The 20156-nt window shown below is 55.3% G+C and overlaps 2 protein-coding genes across 2 annotated transcripts in view; both read left to right on the top strand.

Annotated features, from left to right (window-relative positions):
• Positions 1 to 2490: 2490 nt before the first annotated feature.
• D2HGDH (D-2-hydroxyglutarate dehydrogenase) lies at positions 2491 to 18463 on the top strand. The gene is made up of 7 exons (XM_044669513.1): positions 2491 to 2764; positions 10056 to 10113; positions 13211 to 13350; positions 15338 to 15531; positions 17094 to 17262; positions 17811 to 17954; positions 18300 to 18463. The coding sequence occupies exons 1-7, from the start codon at positions 2491 to 2493 to the stop codon at positions 18461 to 18463; spliced, it is 1143 nt and encodes a 380-aa protein (XP_044525448.1).
• Positions 18464 to 18519: 56 nt separating this feature from the next.
• The window catches only part of GAL3ST2 (galactose-3-O-sulfotransferase 2), a 111566-nt gene continuing 109929 nt past the window's right edge, over positions 18520 to 20156 (top strand). Inside the window, exon 1 of the mRNA XM_044669512.1 lies at positions 18520 to 18623. Coding sequence (XP_044525447.1) covers positions 18520 to 18623 — 104 coding nt within the window. The remainder of the gene's footprint in view (positions 18624 to 20156) is intronic.

Below are 20156 nucleotides of genomic sequence, written 5' to 3'. Positions count from 1 at the left end.
GGGCCCGGAGCGGGGTGGGGGTGGGGACAGGTGAGGAGCAGGGCCGAGTTTCTCTCCGCCGGGGTGGAGAGGGGCGGGGAGGGGCAGGGAGGGGCGGTCCCGGGGGCGGTCCTAGGGCAGGCTGAGAACTGCGCAGGCTCCAGTCCGCCTCTCTCTGCGGCTGCGGCGAACTCCTGCATCTCCGACCTCGCTACGCTTCTAGTCCTTCCTCTAGAGTCCAGGTAACGGCCGTGGCCGGGGACTGCGCAGGCGTGGGGGGTCCGACCCTCCCCGCCAGCCCCTTAGTGGGCCTCAGTTTCTCCACCTGGCTCCGTTCCCGCAGCAATGCTTGTTGGGACGGCCTGTGACTTCTAACCCCCCTTCCCCCCAATGGGCTCTGAGGGGAAGAGCTGTCTGTCAGATTCTACTTCCTTCCTTGGGCCCTGGGTTCAAATACCACCAGTGTTCCCCAGTGATCCAAGGGTATCACTAAGTCCAAGGGTAGGAACAGAGGAAGGACTCCAAGCTATTAACAGCGACCTGGCGGGGGAGGGGGGCGGGGCGCACTATTCCTGCTAATCTGGGAAAGGCATGTGCAAAGCGCTCCGAGCGTGGGTTCAGCGAAGTCGACCCAAAAGGAAAAGGACTTGCTGGAGAGGCTGCGGGAAAGCAGCCGGGGTAGTGGGCTGCTCATTCACTGTTCCCCGCCCAGGGCCTGGGAACTGTTGGCTCTGCGGACCCCTCGGGGCCCCAGAAGCCATCATTGGCTCTGTGCCCCAAAGGGCTAAGAAAAAAGATTGGGAGCAGAGAAGGGGAAACTGAGTCACCGGGGAAATGACTGAACAAGCGAGCTGTACGTGGGGGTGCCGATAAGAAATGAAGACTGCTGAATCTCAGGGAAACCTGGGAAGACTTGAATGAGCTGAGGTAGCGCCAAGTGAGCGAAACCTCCGAGACAGCCTGAGAGGTGCTAGGGAGGACTGGGGAGCCCTGCGTGGCCCTTTAGTGTACTAAAGTTTGTGCTTGGGGTTTGGTTTTTCTCTGGAGGGAGAAGTGGAAGGACAAGAAGGCAGATGTTCAGGGATTGAAAAAAAAAAATGAACGATTTGAACTCTTCCCCTCCCCAACAAACCCCACCTCTGACCCTTCCTGAGTGACCTTGGACAAACCGATTCCTCCTTCTGGGCCTCAGTCTCCTGCTCTGTGAAATGAGGGGGGTGGACTGCTTCCCGCCTGCCCCCCTCCCTCGGCCTGAGCCCCTTCCATTCCAGCTTCTTGCCTTCCCTTCCCAGGACCAGCTTATTGTAATCTAATAATAGCACCCAACATTTCTCTAGTACTTCAGGGTTTTCCAAGCATTTCCCACACATTCTCTCTTTTGAGCCCCGCCACTCTGTTAGGTCAGGCAGCAAACATTTATTAAGTAGCTATTGGACCCAAGGAGCTCACACCACCCCCGCCATGCAAGATAGATACAGGGCAGACAGAAGGCAAACTTCTTAGTTTTTAAACCCTTAGCTTATGGCTTAGAATCAATACTATGTATTGGTTCTAAGGCAGAAGAGTGGTCGGTGCTAGGCAATGGGGGTCAAGTGACTTGCCCAGGGTCACCCAGCTGGGAAGTGTCTGAGGTCAGTTTTGAATCTAGAACCTCTTGTCTCCAGGTCTGGTTCTCCATCCAGAGCCACTCAGCTGCCCCCCCCCTTTTTTTTTTCTGGAAGGCCATCTTAGATGGGAAGACATTAGCTTGGGTGCTTGGTAGCAGGAAAGACCTCCTGAAGGAGGCATGATTTGGACTGGCTTGATGGAGACCAGGGAAGCTGGTTGGCAGCATAAGGAGGGAGAATGGTTCAGGCTGGGGGAGGGGTCTTGCCCAGAGGCCAGTGTCACTGGATTGGCAGATATTAGAGGGCCATGAAGTGTAAGCAGCCTGGGAAGGAAGGATGGAAGGAAGGAAGGAAAAATGGAAGGAAGGAAGGAAGGAAGGAAGGAAGGAAATAAGGAAGGAAAGGAAAGGAGGGAGGAAGGAAGAGAGGGAGGGAGGGAGGGGCCACCTTATGTAGGGCTTTAAAAGACAAATGGGGTGTCCCGGAGGTCGTAGGGAGCCCCTAGAGTTTTTGAGCAGAGGTCTGACGGAGCCAGGCTGCAGGGTAAGAAGGTCCCTTTGGCCTCTCACATTCCCAATCCATAGAGCACTCAGCGATGAGGCATTTTTGGAGGAAGGACTCTTTTAGGTCTATTGAGTAGGTCTGCTTTGAGCAGAGGCCTCTTTAGACCTCTTTAGTACACTCACTTTTAGGTCCACTTTTGGTGGCTTCCGCTCTGGTGTCTTGTTTTCCCTGAGGGTGTGTGGGCTGACCTAGGGCTTTTCTCCCCAGGAGCTGCTGATTTTCCCCTTTGTATTGCAGAGGAACCATGCCAGTCCCTTGCCTTTTCTCATGGCGCCTTCTTTGGCGTTTGGGGGTCTTCATGAGATGGCGGGTGCATGACCACAACCAAACACTGGTGAGAATGGCCAGGCCTCCCACTCTTGTGATGGAGGGAAAGAAACCATGGAGGCCCCGCAGCTTTGGGAGCCTCTTCCACCGGCGAGACTTCTGGACGAGTGCAGCCGCTTCCCAGGAGGTGATGCTGACCCGTGACCGGTATCCCGTGCAGAGGCTGCCTTTTGCTGAGGTGTCCGAAGAGGACTTGGCATTCTTTGAACGTGTCATCCCTGGAAGGGTCAGCACAGATCCTCATGAACTAAAGCTCGCCAATGTGGACTGGCTCAAAATGGTCCGAGGTCAGTGTGGGGCTCCTTCAGTACCGGGCAGGCCGGGCAGCCTGCAGAGGATGCCCTCCCGGAAGCAAAGCAGGACCAAGGATTTCCTTGAGAACCAGGGCAGGGAGGGAGGGAGGGAGGGAGGGGACGAGGTGGCCTGCAGGGTGTTCTTTGGGTGATGGGGGCCGGCCCGAATCAGGCTCAGCTGGCTGGCCGAGGGTGTCCTTAGATGGGCCTCGAGGTGTTTCTGTGGCCGCAGCCTCGGGTCCCTGTAGAAGTAGCTCGCCCCTGCCCTGTTTTAGCCAAAGTAAGGCCATCATCCTATCCCTGGGATGGTTCCATTCCCCATGACCTAGTTACTGTTACTAAGGGACAATAATGAAAGGCAGCCGCCTATCCGTGTGCCAGGAGCAGGTCCTCTTCTAGGGTGAGGCTTTGTTCCCGGCTTCAACTTTAACTAACTTGTCTGCACAGCCCCCGGCCCCTGCTGCCAGGGCTGGACAAGAGGTTTACCCTCTCCTCATTGCCGTCCGCTTAGGGTGCCCAGGCCCACGGCTAGCATGGTCCCTTGAGGATGAGGTGTAGATGGGCTGAGCTGCTGGGGCCAGGCCTGAGCAGGGGGTTCAGCACCGACCAGAATATGGGCTGCACTTGGAGAAGCTCTCGGCCCTCGGGAAGGTCCCTCTGAGAGAGAGCCGTTGGCTTGGAGCTCCACCTCGGTTCTGGGGCAGCGCAGATGCCCTTCTGGTGTTCCGTTGGCTCTGCTTGGCCAGTGGCACTTACCGGGTTTTTCAGTGCCCAAATGCACCCTCACGCTGCATGTGAGCCCCCCACCTTCCCCAGACAGGGCTGCTGGGCAGAGGGCGAGCAGTGGGAGAAAGGAGAGGGGGAGGGAGCAGCCCAGATCAGACAGGGAGACAGGCAAGCAGAAGCAGGGCAGGGAACGGCCAGCCCCCTCGATGCCCGACAGGATCTGGGACTGGAAACAGGCTGGAACGGTGGGATCTGTGTCACAAGGTGAGCTTTGGTGGTCATAAAGGCAAAGTTTTACTCTTGGATTGAAAAAATGGACTTCTAAGTACAACATTAGGGGAAACGAAATAGTAGTTTGAGAAAGATTTTGGGGGAGGGTGGCTCGGTAGCTCCATGGATTGAGAGCTGGGCCTCACGGCGGAAGGTCCTGGGTTCAAGTTTGGTCTTTGACACTTCATAGCTGTGTGACGTTGGGCCCCCACTTAGCCCCCATTGCCTAGCTCTTCTGGCTCTTCTGCCATGGAACCAATGCACAGGCCTGAGGCTAAGGCAGAAGGGAAGGGTTTAAAGAAAAAGATCTGGGGATCTTAGTGGACTGCAAGTGTATTATTGCATGGTGCAGTGGGGAGGAAATGCTGGAAGGGGTCCAAAGGCCTCTGAGTTGTCATGGGATTTCCTTTAGGAGGAGACTGCTGGATTCTTTCTATTCCGACTTTGCCCTTGGCGCTAAGAGATTTGGGTAGTTTTACAATTTCTTGAAATATTATGTCTGGGTCATGGTGTTCAGATAGTCCATGACTCTTTTCTCCTCATTCTGTTTTCTAGGTCAGTTGTTTTTTGCTATGACATTCTTCCCATGTTCTTCTATTTTCTTCCCTTCCTTTTGGCTTTGTGTTCATGTTTCTTGTTGCTGCATAGACTCATTGGCTCGTATTTGGTTCGTGTGAATTTTCAGGGAGTTTGTTACTTGGGCAAGATTTTGTCTTTCTTGTGCCAGCTTGTTAGCCTCCTTTCCAGTCCTTTCTTCCCCAGCCCTCATTTCTTGCCCTTTCTTTGTCCTTAAATGCTTTTATTCCATTTACAAAAACATTTTTCAATTTTTAAAAACTTTCGCTTTGCATCTTGTGGAATTCTTGTTGAGTTTGTACGCAAGTTGGGTTTCTGTCTGACACGTTGGAGTCATTCTCTTCCTTTTGTTAACTCAGAAAAAACACAGAACTATGAAATAGTCAGAAAAGCCACTCTTTAATTAAGGAAAAGGGGGCCAGGGCTGAGCAGGCCTCCACTCAGAGCCGTGCCACACGCCCTATGCAGAGTCCAGGATTGAACCCTGCTTGCTCTGGTCCCAGACCCCCTGGGAGTGCCACCAGGCTAGATGACGACTCCTGGGAGCAAAAGAAATTGGGGAACCTCTATGCCATTTGGGAAGAGCCAGGGGCTGGGAAAGAGGATTGACATGATCATAGTGACAGGATACAATCAAGCCTGGGAAAGGCATCCTAGCCCGAGGCCGGGGTGTCAGGGAAGGGGTTACCTACCATGGATGCTAAAGGATGCTAAGGGACCCCTGGGAAAGGGTCTCTGAGACAATGGGGAAGCCTACATTTACCCCGGGGTCCATTATTCAGTCTGACACTGCTAGCCTGAGATTCCCTTCAGGGCAGATTCTCACAGGAACAAGGAACAAGCACAAGCTTTGGGGGTCTCCAACCTACAAGTTAGTCCTGAAACTTGGGGTTCATCAGATCTCACTAGGCCCTAAGTTTGGGGTCTCTCGATTCCACGTCGACACTGTGTGTTTGTGCCTTGAGAGCCTCTTCCACCATAATGGTTCACTAGGGCTCCTTTGGTTGATTTGCCCATTCTGCCTACTTATTTCCTAACTCTGGAGTTGATGGTAGGGCTGGAGGAAGGTCTGGGCTGCTCCTGTTGCTGCTTCCATGGCTTATTGGATATTGTGTCCTTCCAGGATCTCAGGGACGCCTGGGCACTTGGCAACTTCCAGGTCTGATTGCTGCTCCCTGGCTTTGGGCTGAGCAGGCCCAGCTTGTTCTGCCCCCTCCCCCCCCCCCCCCCAGCTGCAGAGTTCTTTGGCTTCAGAGTGGCAGAATTGGAGGCTCCCCTTCGATTGGGGATTCCTACCTCGGCTGGGCGAGTCTGGGGTTGAGTCATGTGGCTGCTGGTGGTCTCCCAGCTTTCACCTGCCACCTCCCTCCCCTGAATGGGTGTCCTCTGCACAGACCCCCTTCTCAGGCTGCCGGGGATCTGTAACCCAGAACTTGGGAGCGGCATCCATCCCTGTGAGTGCCCTGTGCGGGTCTAGGACTTCCTCTTGCCTTGGTTTACAGGTTCTGCCTGGGGGCTCCCCACACTGTACTTCTGGCTCCATCTCCAGCAGCCACACGCATCCCTGTCTCCCTCCTTATTCTGAACTGGGATGGACAAAGGAATTACGGTGACTTTTCTGGTTTGTACCATCAAGCCTGGGTCGAGGGGGCAGCTAGGCGCCTTGGGGGATTGAGAACCAGGCCACGAGTCAGGTGGATCTGGGTTCAAATGTGGCCTCAGACACTTCCTAGCGGTGTGACCCTGGGCAAGTCACCTAATCCCCATTGCCTAGCCCTTCCTGTTCTTCTGCCCTAAGACCAACGAATCCTATTGATTCTAAGACAGAAGTTAAGGGCTAAAAGCTAAGGGGGAGCCGGTGCTCTTTGGACGTCCCCCTCCACCATCAGAAGGACTTTTGCTATGTTCTGGCCCTGTAAGAGTCCTTCTCTGCTGAGAACCTGAGCTCGTAGACTTGCATCTTGTCGACGTGGAATCTAGAGACCCCGTAATTGTGGCCTGGTGGGATCTGATGAACCCCAAGTTTTAGATTTGGCTGGTGAGTTGGAGACCCCCAAAGCTTGTGCTTGTTCCCTGTTCTCCTGAGAATCCACCCTGAAGGGAATCTCTGGCTAGCAGTCTCAGACTGAATAATGGACCCCGGGGTGAATGCTAAAGACCCCTTTGTCCCCTTTGTATCAGAGACCCTTCCCAGGGAGGCACACCTGGGCAGGGACCTTCCTTTAGTATCCATTGTGTAAACAGCCCCTTCCCTGACACCCTGGCCTCTGGCTAGGATTCCTTTCCCAGGCTTGATTGTATCCTGTCAGTATGATCATGTCAATCCTCTTTCCCAGCCCCTGGATCTTCCCAAATGGCATAGAGGCTCCCCAATTTCTTTTGTTCCCAGGAGTCGTCATCTAGCCTGGTGGCACTCCCAGGGGTCAGGGACCAGAGCAAGCAGAGCTCAATTCTTGACTCTGCATAAGGCACGTGGCACGGCTCTGAGTGGAGGCCTGGTCAGCCCTGTTCCCCGCCCCCCACCTTGTCCTTAACTAAAGAGCGGCTTTTCTGACTGTTTAATAGTGTTAACTTAGAAAAAACAGAACTGTTAATTTTTAAATTTTAGACTTTTCTCTCTCTCTTTTTTGGCTAACATTTAAATCACAAGCTTTAAGGTTATTAGTGGACACATCGCAGATACAATATAAGCAAAGCCTCGGAGAATTGAGAAGGAATCCAGAACTGAAGTTCTTTAAGCTTCTGGGAGAAGCTCTTTTGCAAAAATGTACAACCATTTAAACTTTAAGCCCTTAAACCGTGGCATTTTAATTCACGAAGAAACTTTCTCCATTTAACCGGCTTAAATGTCCATTCAGGCTCCCCCACTCCAGGGCAGCTCCCTGTTCAGAGCTTTCAGCCCGCCATTCACGCCTCTGAACTCCTCTCCTTGCTCTTCTACTCCAGACATGCTTCTCTCACCTTCACATGCAACAACACACACACACCCCAAAACCTAGTCAAGCTCGGAGCTCATAGTGGGTTGAACTAGACTCCATTTTGGCCCCTTCACCTTGGGACTCTTTGCCATGTATTTACATTTAACTCTCCCGGATCTCTAGGTGGTTCCTCAGGCTGCTGGCTGCTCCCACCTCCTGGGGTCACAGACATGCTGTTCCCCCAAATCCAGACACCCCTGGGTGGTTCTGGTTCTGCGAATCTCTGTAAGTCTACGGACCTCCCTTAAACCCCCTAAATTAAAGAGTGGGTCACTCCCAAATACACGCGACCGAGTCCTTCTATCTGAGAGCCACTTACCTGGCCCCTCTGCTAACTGGACTCCCGACTCAACCCTAAAAGGGGGTTGTGGGTATCTCACTTCTTGGGGTCCTCGTTAGCAGCGTGGCTCAGGCAGCTGGGACTTCGGAATCCTCGCTGGGGCCTCCATTTGTTAACTTAGAAAAAACACAGAACTATGAAATAGTCAGAAAAGCCACTCTTTAATTAAGGGAAAGGGGGAACAGGGCTGATTAGGCCTCTACTCAGAGCCGCGTGCCATGTGCGAGGATTGAACTCTGCTTGCTCTGGTCCCAGACCCCCTGGGAGTGCCACCAGGCTAGATGACGACTACAAGGAACAAAAGAAATTGGGGAGCCTCTATGCCTTTTGGGAAGATCCAGGAGCTGGGAAAGAGGATTGACATGATCATACTGACAGGATACAATCAAGCCTGGGAAAGGAATCCTAGCCCGAGGCCAGGGTGTCAGGGAAGGGGCTGCTTCCAATGGATATTAAAGGGTGGTTCCTGCTAGGTGTGCCTTCCTGGGAAGGGTCTCTGATACAAAGGGGAGGACTACCTAAGACAAAAGGGTCTTTAGCATTCACCCCGGGGTCCATTATTCAGTCTGTAAACTGCTAGCCTGAGATTCCCTTCAGGGTGGATTCTCAGGAGAACAGGGAACTGGGAACAAGCACAAGCTTTGGGTGTCTCTAACCTACAAGCTATTCCTAAAACTTGGGGTTCATCGGATCTCACCAGGTTACAAGTTTGGGGTGGCTAGATTCCACGTCGACACTTTGATGAACTCATTTTGTTATTCTTTATACTAATCTAAAAATAAATAACATAAAAATGTATGATATTGAATGATGTTTCTGTATCCCCAGAACCCAGCACAATACCTTATACATTATAGGAACTTAAAAAAAGGGGGTGACTCCTAAGAAGGGACCTTTGAGATTTTCTAGGGGGGACCAACAGATGAGACTCTGTACATGAGCCCCACAGAGGGGAAGTGACACAGTCAGAGGCCCAGAGTGAGTTAATGGCGATCCAGGGCTACAACCCACTGGATTCCAAGTGCAGTTTCCCCTTCCTCCTTTCCTCCCTTCTTCCTTTCTTCCTCTTTCCCTTCCTCCCTTCTTCCTCCTTTCCTTTCTCCTTCCCTTCCTCCCTTCCTCCTTTCCTTCCTCCCGCCCTTCCTCCTTTCCTTCCTCCCTTCCTTTCTCCTTCCCTTCCTCCCTTCCTTCCTCCTTTACTTCTTCCCTCCCTCCCTCTTTCTCTCTCTCCCTCCCTTTCCTTCCTCTCTTTCCCTTTCTTCTTCACCCCCCTCCTTCCCTTTCTATTTATTCTCTTGTACTGTCATGTGTTTATTGTCTTCCTGGTTCCCTTTATTTCCCTCTGTATTGGCTCATACAATCCTCATCATGTTTCCATTCTTATTATTTCTTACATGTGACAATATTCAGCTCTGTTTGTACGTCCCACAATTTGTTCAGCCATTTCCTAGTCAGTCAGCAGCCACTTTCATTCTCTTTTTTTGCTACCACAGAAAGAACGGCTCGGTCTGTTTTGGGCAGCGGGGCTCTGGTCACAGTGCTAGACGTTTTAGTGACTTTTCTTGCCCAATTCCACATTGTTTTCCGGAGTGTCCTCCCAACACTCAGTGTGCATTTCTCTCATTATTCGGGAATGGGATCAATCTTTCTAATGGCTTCCGACACTTTGCTATTCAAGCCCTCCCCTTCTGTCTTAGAATCGATACTAAATACCGATTCCAAGGTGGAAGAGCGCTAAGGGCTAGGTGGTGGGGGTTAGGTGACTTGCTCAGGGTCACACAGCCAGGACGTGTTGGAGGCCTAATTTGAACCCGGGAGTGTTCACAGAGCCACGTTGCACTTCTTCACTAGGATTCTTCCCTTTGGACCCTTTCGTTGGGCTTTTCCCATAAGGAGAAGGCAGTTTTCCGCCAGTGTCGCCTCTCGGGTTACCTTTGGTGTCACTTTCAGCTCTTTGGCTACATTGTAGCTGGAGTGTTTGTTACTAAGTAACTAAAGCCAGGAAGGGCATCGGGAGGTGAAGGAAACTCTGGGTAAGCCTGGCCTCTCTTCCGGCTCCCTTCTCATCCTTGCTGCTTCTCAGGCAAAGGCCAGCCAGACTGAGCGAGAACTGCTTGAATGGAGCAGTTCCGACAGGGTTTCTATTTAAAGCTGCACCTTCTCTCCCAGAATCAGTCCTGTGTATCGGTTCTGAGAAGGAAGAGCTCAGAGCCAGGCAGTGGGGGGGGGGGGGGAAGGGACTCGCCCAGGGTTGCCCAGCTAGGAAGTGTCTGAGGCCAGATCGGAACCCAGGACTTCTCGAGGCCTGGCTGTCTTCCCATTGAGCCACCCAGCCGCCCCTGCAGTCTTAATATCTTTGAATGATTTTTGACTGTTCGCTTTGGTTTTGTGACAGGCTGCAGTAAGGTGCTGCTGAAGCCCAGGACGACAGAGGAGGTCTCCCAAATACTCCGGTAACTTGACACGGGGTGACGCCCGGGTGGACAAAGTGTGGCAGCACCTGCCAAGCACCTGCTCTGGGCCAGCCGCTAGGCTGAGCGCTGGCTCGCCACAGAGGGAAAAAGAATACAGCCTCTGCCCTCGAGGGGCTGACCGCCTAGTAGAGGAACAGGATACACACAAGGGGCTGGAAAGTAGCGCCGTGGGCCGGGGGTTGTGGAGAAGCCACAGAGCGCCCCAGCCAGGCGGTGGGAAATGAGGTTTCTCTCCAGAGACGCCTCGATTGGAGGCTGGGATGTGCCTGCTTTCAGCCACGAATTCAAGGGGCACAAGGTGGTGAGGAGCAGGGCCGAGGGGACTTTCCCAAAGAGGAGCTTCCTGGGGCCCGGCGGGGAAGTCCCAGAGTAACACAGCCAGTTAGTTGGGAAATGCACCTGGCTGCAGTGCTCCCCCTACCCTTGTTTGTGGAAGTGTGTGTGTGTGTGTGTGTGTGTGTGTGTGTGTGTGTGTGTGTGTGTGTGTGTGTGTGTGTCTGCGTGTGTGAATGTGTGTGTGCACGAGTGTGTGTGTATGTGTGCATGTGTATGTGCATATGAGTGTTCATGAGTCTGTGTGTCTGTGAATAAGTGTGTGTGCCGTGTGTGTGTGTGTGTGTGTGTGTGTGTGTGTGTGTGTGTGTGTGCGCGCGCGCACTTGTGTGGGTGTGTAGGCGAGCCTATGGGGGATGAATATTTCCTGTGCTTTCATATACTGCGTTTGGGGTGTCGATGACTCTTGCTACTCATTTGTATTCTCTGTTACTGGGAAGGGAGGGAGGAGGGCTGCACTTGGCTGCACTTGGCTGCACCTGGCCGTACCTGGCCGCACTTGGCCATCGTTGGCCGTCTTTGGAGATGGTGGCATGAAAAAAGAGCCGCCTGAAGCCCCTGGCCCCCCTGGCCTCCTCTTGCCCTCTCTGCCCACTGTCTGCAGGGCGATGGCAGAGGAAAATGGGTCCCCAGAACCCTAGAATCAGAGGGGGGAAAGCACCTCTGAGAGCCCCTTGTCCAGCTCCTGGCTGCCTTGTCTCCAGCGTGTGGCTGTGGGCGCTCCTCAGGCTCCTCCCGGCCACGCTGGGCCATTCCTCTGCCAGCCTGGCTCAGGCATGGGGAGGCCCCGGTGAGTAGGGAATCTCTCTCGGAACAACTGTGCATTGACTTCCCTGGCGATGGGGCGAATTTCTACCAGAGGATGAATCCACGCTTTGGAAGGCGAGGGTGGTTGGTGCCGTTTTTGTCTCCCAGAGCCCCCTGGGGCCCCGCGTGGTGCAGGGATGAGGCTAGATGTGTGGAGAGGAGTTTACGGCCTGGGGGGTGCCCGAAAAGTGACATAAATGCTAAGCAGCCCTTTTGGCCTCTTGTGAGTGAGTCACAGTTAAGTGAATGGAGCAGACCATGTGGGGTTAGGGGACTCCCTTCATTTCCTCTGGGCGCAGGGCGCTGGGACTTAGCCTCTTTCTTGCTTGCTTGCAGCAGACTCCCCTGGGAACTCTTGGCCCGTCGGGCTCCTCGCTGCCGCTGTGCGGGGCTGCCCTGGGAGCCGCCACAGGAAGGGAGGGCTGCGAGGAGGCCGTGCCAGGCTGGAGGTGGCCGCCTGGGCCTGCGGCTTCCTTCGAAGCAAGAACCACCTCTTCCTGGCATGGCTTCTCTCCCCTTTTCTATTCGCTCTTTGTCACTGGCAGGACCAGAGGAGACTAGAATAGTAATAATTAGGGAACAACAACAACAGAATAAGAGGATCAGAATGAGAATAATAGAATAACAATAATAGCATTAGATAATGGCCTCTCTCTGAAGCCCTCCCAGTCTCTCCCAGAGTCCACCAAGTATCAGTTCCAAGATAGAAGCGTAGTAAGGCTGGGGCAACTGGGGTTAAGGGACTTGCCCAGGGTCACACAGCTAGAAAGTATTTGAGGTCAGATTTGAACTCGGGACCTCCCTTCTCCAGGCTTGAGCCACCTTGCTGCTTCTGAATGGTAATGAAAAGCGCAGCAGAAAGCAGCGGCTCCCTATCCATGTATTTGCACGTGTGTCTGGATGCACATCTCTGTATTTAAGTCTTCCCCAAAGCGCCCTCCCTCAATTCGGCAGAGTACGTGTCCCTGGGAGAAGTAGAGCATGAAGGATGGATGCCTCGAGGCAGCTGGAAGCCTTCAGGAGATAGAGAGGCCGGCCTGGGCTCCCCTGGGCTCTCGGACCCTTCCTTGCTGGCTGACCCTGGACGAGTCACCCCTCCGGGAGGCCGGTGCTAGCGGGATGCCCGTTTTACACACGAGGAAGCTGAGGTTTCTGTCCAGGTTCGCCCAGCTTGTGTCTGCTGGACGCCTGGTCCAGGACCAGCCCCTGCACCAGCTTGGTGGGGTCCATGTTCCTCCATTCAGACTTCCTTCAGGGATTCGAAGATGCCCCAGAGTAGAGGTAACAGACACTGGCGGCACCTCGAGATAGTCTCGGCTAAGTCTCATTCATTGATTGATTTTTTTCTCTCCAGGGAATGCCTTTCCCTTGGTGGACTGAGCTCTAAGTCAAGAGGACTCGAGTTCTAGTTCTGGTTCTGACGCATCCTGGGTTTTCCCAGTTGGCCTTTCCAAGCCCCGTCCTTTCCAGGCTTTCCTCGGTTCATTATTTCTTGTTCGTCCTGTCCCTGGCTGGCCTGTGCAGAGTCCTTTGCTTGGTGTCTCCCCCATTAGATTGTGGGCTGCCTGAGGGCAGGGACTGGGTTTTTGGTTTTGGTTTGGCTTTTCTCTGGATCTTCAGCTCTTAGCACAGTGCCTGGCACACAGCAGGCCCTCACTAAATGCTTATTGACTGACCCATGACTCCTCTTCAGCCTCATTCCAGGCAACTCTCAGACTGTAAGTGGCAGAGAAGGGACTGGACTGCCTGGGCAGAGGCCTAGGCCTGACCATGAAGTTCCTTAAAGCAGTGAGATCCTGGGGTCATGCAGTAGGCGCCGTCTCGCCTTCCCTTCACCTCGTCTGGGCTTGAGCAGCTGGCGCTGGGCACAGGCAGGAGGAGAAAGCGATCATTTCCTTTGCTACCAGGCATGCCGACTTTGAGTTCTCTGTTTTAGGTACTGCAGCGAGAGGAACTTGGCTGTCAATCCTCAAGGGGGGAACACGGGGATGGTGGGGGGCAGCGTGCCCGTCTTTGATGAGATCGTCCTGTCCACGGCGCTCATGGACCGAGTCATCAGCTTTGACGCCGTGTCCGGTAAGTTGCCTGGGCTTTCTTCCGGGACTTTATCCTTCTGTGTCAGCCTGCGAGCGCATCGTCTGTAGGGAGGAACAAGAAGGGTTCTGGGCCAACTTGGCCCCCAATTGTCCAGCCAGTCCTTTAGCCTTCCAAGCCTGACCTGTTCAAGAGACGGCGGAGAGCAGCAAGATGATGACTCCACAGAGAGAGCTTGGCACACTGAGGAGCCACACACACTCGGGGAGGTGCCCAAAGGCAGGGGTGGTCTGAGGTCCCAACCTGAGCTTGTCCCTCTACGGGGTAAAAAGGGGTTTTGGTTGGGTGACTATTAAAAGGTTTGGTCGCCAGGGAATTGAATAATTGTCAGTCCCCAATTAAAGAATAACCTCAAGTCAAAATGACTTTTATGGAAGTGTATTTACAAATGAGAAGAGGAAGATAAAAATCTAACACACTAAGTAATTTGTTCAGACCTCCTTGTTCAACCCAGGCAGATCTAATTAATCCTTAGTCGAAGGAGGCTCAGCCTTGAGTCCAAGGCTGGAGGGCTGGAGGGCTGGAGATGAATGAAGCAGAAGCTTCAGTCACTGAAGTCTCTTTTGAAAGAGCAGTTTCTTTAGAGAAGTCCAGGAAGATTTAGTCTTCATACCTCCCATGTGTCATTCCAAGGGAGGGATTAATAGCCATCTCACTTAGTCCAAGGTTTCAGCTGGTGGTTGGAGCTCCTCTGGGTCCTAGTCACCCACCACAAGAAGAAGCAAGCCGCCCAGAGCCAAGAGCCAAAAGCCCCAGAAGTTTTTTCAATTTATCCAGGCCATATCTTTCATCACTTCCTGTGTCTTCCTCTTAGTTTACGTGTCTGATCACAACAGATGCTTTTCTTAGGACTGCCCACAGGGCAGTCAGTCAGTTCTGATTTGTCACCCATTCTTGCATACATGGATCACAGACCATTTGAGAATGGGCAGGGTAGAGTTAATCTCATTATCACATCCCCCACCTCAGAGCTCCCTCTCCTGATCTGTGACCAAGCCTTGTCTGTGCCTGCCATGAGCCCTCCTTAGCCCCCTCCTGGATCATTGCAGTCACCTCTGAACCACTCTTCCCCCTCCCATGCAGCCTTCTTACCTTGTCTCACATGCTTCCCAGCCATGCATTCTCAGACCTGGACAATTTGCACTCTTAGGCACCCCATCCTTTTGCTCACCATTCCCTGGATTTGGAATACCTTCTCAGGGGCAGCTGGCTGGCTTGATGTAGAGAGAGCCAGGCCTAGAGACAGGAGGTCCTGGGTTCAAATCTAGCCTCAGACACTTCCTAGCTGGGTGACCCTGGGCAAGTCACTTCCCCCCAAGGCCTATCCCTTACACCTCTTCTGCCTTGGAACGAACATAGTATTGATTCTAAGACAGAAGGTCAGAGTTTAAATTAAAAAAGAATCCCTTCTCACCCAACGCTCCTTCCCCTTCTTTAAGGTCCCCATAGAAAGGCTCCGTGTTCCATGAACTCTTCCCCCCTCTCCTCTTTGTGGCCTTGTGCAGCTTCCTGCTGACACGTTTGTGGCAGGGTTACGGGGCTCAGAGCCCTTCCCGGAACTGTCCTCCCCCAGGGCAGGCCTTCCTGTGCCTAGTCCTGTGCTCTGCAGACCAGCAGCACTGGTGGTCTCGGGGAGGAAGCGGATTCTTTTGCATACAGTCTTTACTGGATTTGGGATTCCAGAAAAACCTGGTTAATTTGGGAAATCATTTTGTAGCTATTGATGGAAACTTGTCATACAGGCAGAGCTGGGAGAAGAATTGGATTTCCTTCACGACTCGCCAGAAAAACCACCCAGTTCTGCTCAAAGATGAACAGGCTGCTCCCCCCTCGCCCCCGAGCTGGGGAGTCTGGCTTGTCTCAGTCAGGAAGCCCACGTGGCTCGGGAGGGCTGACCGCCGGGGTTCTCGGGCGCCGCTCTTTCGCCCAAAGGGAGGCCGGCCCAGTCACTGGTCTCTGGTGTTTTCAGGAATTCTGGTGTGCCAGGCTGGCTGCATCCTGGAGCGGCTAAACCAGTACGTAGAGGAGAGAGACTTCATCATGCCCCTGGACCTGGGGGCGAAGGGCAGCTGCCACATCGGCGGAAACGTGGCCACCAATGCCGGCGGGCTCCGGCTCCTGCGCTACGGCTCTCTGCGTGGGACAGTCCTCGGCCTGGAGGCGGTGAGACACCCACCGTTCGAGGGCCGTCGTTCTCTGTCGGCCGCAGACCCTGCTAGTCCGGCTCCTGACGGACTCGGGCTTCCGGGACTGCCTTTTTCTCACTCACTCACTCGCCACACGGTCTCCCGGGAAGCCCCAAAGTACAGTCCCTCTCAGAGACGAACTAGCCGTAGGGTCCTGGGCAAGTCCCTTAACCTTGGGTGCCTCAGTTTCCTCATCCATAAAATGAGCCAATGAAGGAAATGGCCAGCCACGCCACTATCCGTGCAAAGAAAACCCCAAACGGGGTCCTGCCTGAACTGAGCAACAGCAAAAACATGACTCTTGACCTCATTCTTAAGATTAGCATTGAGGGGTTTTGTTTGGGGCTTCCGGGGTAATTGTTTACCATCCACGTAGTGTGCGTGTGTGTGCACGTGCGAGTGTGTGTGTGTGTGTCTTTGCTCCTCAGTAGCTTAGAGCATGTTTCAGGCGGGCCTCGCGAAGAGAGCCTCGAGTTGGTACGCCAGACTGATCTGGGTTCCGATCCCACCTCCGAGGGCTGCTGGTAGGATCCTGGGCAGAGAACCCCGCAGCGTGAGCCCCCTCTTAACATCCTTTCTCGCAGGCTTCTCAAGGGCTTCCTCGAGCCCCAGAAAGGGGAGCCTTGATTGCGCTTCTGCCCCACGTGTGGCCCTCGGTGTGTCACGGCCCTCCGTGTGTCTCGGCCCTCCGTGTGTCTCGGCCCTCCGTGTGTCACGGCCCTCCGTGTGTCTCGGCCCTCCGTGTGTCTCGGCCCTCCGTGTGTCACGGCCCTCCGTGTGTCACGGTCCTCGCTTCCCTCTCTGGTTGGGCAGATGGGGGGCAGCCATGGACGGGATGTCGTGAGAGCACTTTGCTGTCAGGGATGCTTCGAGGAGCCGGCGCACTTTTACACACACACACACACACACACACACACACACACACACACACACACACACTCACAGACATACACTCACAGACACACTCACACTCACAGACACATACTTACACTCACACACACAGCTGGCCCTCAGCTGTTACAGAAGTGACATCCCTAGAAAACAGAGCGAACGCCACACGTGTGAGCCGACACGGGAAGGAGGGTCTCTGGCCGGGGGTTGCGGGAACACCTGTGTGCACAGTTCTTGGGCACAAGCAGTCATTCTGGTCACACACGTGTCCTGTCACGACACATGCAGAACCGCCCAGAACTGCAGGTTAGGAAACAAAACGGGTCTCTTGCACACCCGCTTAGGATTCTGCGAGCTCCGGGGCGGCTCTCCGTGAGGCCCCGATTTCAGACCAAACTGCTTTCCCGAATCCACGAGCTCTGCCGTCTCGAGGCGCCTCCGTCGAGGCTGAGGGGCGCCTTCGCGTTCTTGCCCCCTGATTCGGACGCTCTCTTGGAGCCCCAGGACAGGAGCCCGTGGCGGGGGGGAGGGGGCACGGCTGCCCCGGGGAAGGCATGGACGGACCCTGGGCAGACCCTCGTGCCCCCCGCCCTGCCCTCCCTCGCCCAGAGTGTCCCCCTGACACGCGCCTTCCTCTCTCCCGGCCAGGTGCTGGCGGACGGCCTCGTGCTGGACTGCTTGACTTCCCTGCGGAAGGACAACACGGGCTACGACCTCAAGCAGCTCCTCATCGGCTCCGAGGGCACTCTGGGCGTCATCACGGCCGTCTCCATCCTGTGCCCGCGGAAGCCCAGGGCCGTGAACGTGGCCTTCCTCGGTAGGCCCGGCGGGGGGCTCACGCCGGCCTCTCGGGGCCAAATCTGAGGGGAAGTTAAGGGGGGCCGCCGGGAGCTGACTGAGGCCGTTGGGTCCGTGAGGGCTCGTGTCTGGGCCTCTGACTTGCCGTGGCTGCCGGGGGCCGCCTCTGAGCTGGGGGGCCGGGAAGCCCGAAGAGCCAGCCTGGGAGAGTCACCGTCTGGCCTTTCTGCGGGCCGTGAAGCCTAAGGGCAGCCGTGCGGCATCGGTCAGCCTTCTGGAGCCGCCCCCTTGAGCTGGACCCTCGTTCCCCTCCGGGGTCCCTGGGAGCAGGGCCAGTGGTCCACGGTGCGGAGGCCAAGCCAAGGGGGCTCTGAGATCCGGCTCCAGGGCTCAGACAGACCCCCACACCGCTTTGTTGCCCCCTCCGTCACGGCCGTAGGCTCGTGGGGGCCCCCTCGCTGCTCGCTTTGCCCGTGGGATGCGGGATGTGGGATGCGGGCGGCCGGAGGGCGTTCCTCCACCTCGACCCGGGCTGCCTCCCTGACGCGGGTCTTCCATGCACTCCAGGTTGTGCGGGCTTCGCTGACGTTCTGAACACCTTCAGCGCCTGCAGGGGAATGCTGGGAGAGATCCTGTCTGCGTACGAGTTCATGGACCACCACTGCATGCGGCTGGTGGAGAGCCACCTGCGCCTGTCCAGCCCAGTGCGAGGTACCGGGGCCGGCCCCACGTGGGGCTCTGTTTGGGGGCTCAGTGTTAGTTCTGTCTCGTAGCATTCAACCCCTCACCCTTCCCTTCTGTCCAAGGTAGGCGAGGGCAAGGGACTTAGCCAGGGTCACACATGTAGGAAGTGTATGAGGCCAGATTCGAACCTGCCACTTCCCATCTCTAGATCCGACTCTCCACAGAGCCACCTAGCTGCCCCCTCATTGTATTTCAATGTAGGGAAAAAGGAGGGGCTGAGAGAGCTCTGGGGAGAGGCTTTCACAGCAGCTTCTCTCCCCCTCGGGACGCACCCCCCCCCCCCCCGCCTGGGCCGTCGCTCTTCCCCTCCAGATCATCCCCGGGCTGTGGGGGTCGCTTTGGGTGCCTCCCGCCCTCGAGGCCTGGGATGTGGCCACGAGAGAGATTCAGGGACCGGCTGGCACGAATGTGAGCGCTCGGGTCGTCCAGGGCTCTCCTCTCCGGGCACCTTCGCCAGGACGCCTGCTGCTCCCTGATGAGTGGCCGAGCCGGCCTTCTGCTCGCCTCAGGGAAGAGGGAAGCCGGCAGGCCGATGTCCGTCTGTTCTCCTGGGACGAATCTCATCCCAGCCAGAACCCGCAGAGCCCCCCGCGCTTCCCTGGAGCTGGAGGAGCCCGAGCGCACGCGAGAGTGTCGGTGATGTGAGACGGGCTCGAGCTCCGGGGAACTGCTTGCAGGGAAGGCCTTTCCCGAGGCCGGACTTGGGCCGTCCCAGCATCTCGCTTCCTTGGAAGTCATCCTCGGAGAGCCTGCCGGCCTTTGTCCTGGAAGAGCCGGAGGAGATGTCCAGCACCGTCCAGGCTGATGCTTCCACTCTGCAGATGGGCAGACGGGCTCAGAGACGGTCGGGCCCCCTTCTGGGGCTTCAGCCGCTCCCACACCCGAGCTGGGCCGAACCCCAGGCATCTGACTCCAAGCCTGGTCTTTCCAGGTTAGCCCCTGGCCTCCCGGAAAGCAGCTCAGCTTCAGGCCCTGTTGGGGGTCAGAATCCGTGGCAGGGGTTCGAAGGCTGGATTCCAGGATCAGTCAGCAAATATCTGTGGGGCCCCTGCTGCAGAGGAGATCCTGGGGGCAACTTGGGCTCGAAGAGCATGCAAGGAAGATGCGTGGTTGTGAGTTCAAACCTGGCCTCAGACACCTCCTAGCTGTGTGACCCTGGGCAAGTCACTTGCCCCGTGGACCTCCGCTCTCATCTCTAAAATGAGCCACAGAAGGAAATGGCGAACCACTCCGGTTCTTCATGAAGAAAACCCCCGAATGGGTCCAAACAAACATGACTGAGACGGCTGAACAAGGAACAAGGCAGGAAAACAAATGGCTCAAAGCAGGATTCCCTCAGGAAGGAAGGAGGGGAGGCTTCAAGGCAGCACAGCGTTGGGAAGCCCTAGTCGGGCCAGATGCACTTCATGGCCTTTTCTGTGGCCTTAGCAGACTGCTGGGTCAGGGGGTGCCGGCGGCTCGCTCTGTGGACTTCAGCCAGGCAGCTGGCCGGCAGCTGGTACATGGGGTGGAATCGGGGCCAGACACAGCAGCCATGGACAGAGAAGCCAACAAAGGGCCACGAGAGGGTCAAGGAGAAGTGGGGCAAAGGTCAAAGATTAGCATGTGTCTGAGGGTCTAAAAGCTGGTACCAGAGTTGGTGGCAGGAGATGCAGGTGGATGTGAACAGAGGCTAGAGGGAAAGAGGAGGAAGAGCAGCCTGGCTGGTACTTAGGAACTTCTGTAGGGCTTCCACTCATCTCCAGGGGGTTCCTGGAGCTAGGCCCCATCCTACTGCTATGGACAACTGACTCTTGGAGGATGACAGAATTCCTTCCTTCCTTCCTTCCTTCCTTCCTTCCTTCCTTCCTTCCTTCCTTCCTTCCTTCCCTCCTTCCCTCCCTCCCTCCTTCCCTCCCTCCCTCCTTCCCTCCCTCCCTCCCTCCCTCCCTCCCTCCTTCCTCATCCGTTGTCCGATGGTCACTTTGGGTGCTGGCCTTCCTGAACTTCACTGAAAAGAAACATCTTTTGAAACACTCTGGACTAGCAGCCATCCCAGCTGGCTGTCAAAGACGGCATGCCATAGGGAGGCACTGGGAGAGGCACTTCTAGGCAGGCTATAAATATTTGAATGAGATTGAATTATGACCACGCTTTTCTCCAGAGGAGCCATGGGAGGGGTGATGGAGA

Source organism: Gracilinanus agilis, chromosome 3, assembly GCF_016433145.1.
Source record: "Gracilinanus agilis isolate LMUSP501 chromosome 3, AgileGrace, whole genome shotgun sequence".
NCBI lineage: Eukaryota > Metazoa > Chordata > Mammalia > Didelphimorphia > Didelphidae > Gracilinanus > Gracilinanus agilis.
Note: the sequence above shows the minus strand (reverse complement) of the source record. Positions and strands in the feature narration are given on the sequence as shown.

What these genes read in the sequence shown, in the direction of transcription:
- D2HGDH (XM_044669513.1), top strand. Translation starts at nt 2,491, where the DNA reads ATGGCCAGGCCTCCCACTCTTGTGATGGAGGGAAAGAAACCATGGAGG. An exon ending in GAGGTCTCCCAAATACTCCG is followed by an intron (nt 10,114 to 13,210) that starts GTAACTTGACAC and finishes TCTCTGTTTTAG; the next exon opens with GTACTGCAGCGAGAGGAACT. An exon ending in CAGCTTTGACGCCGTGTCCG is followed by an intron (nt 13,351 to 15,337) that starts GTAAGTTGCCTG and finishes TGGTGTTTTCAG; the next exon opens with GAATTCTGGTGTGCCAGGCT.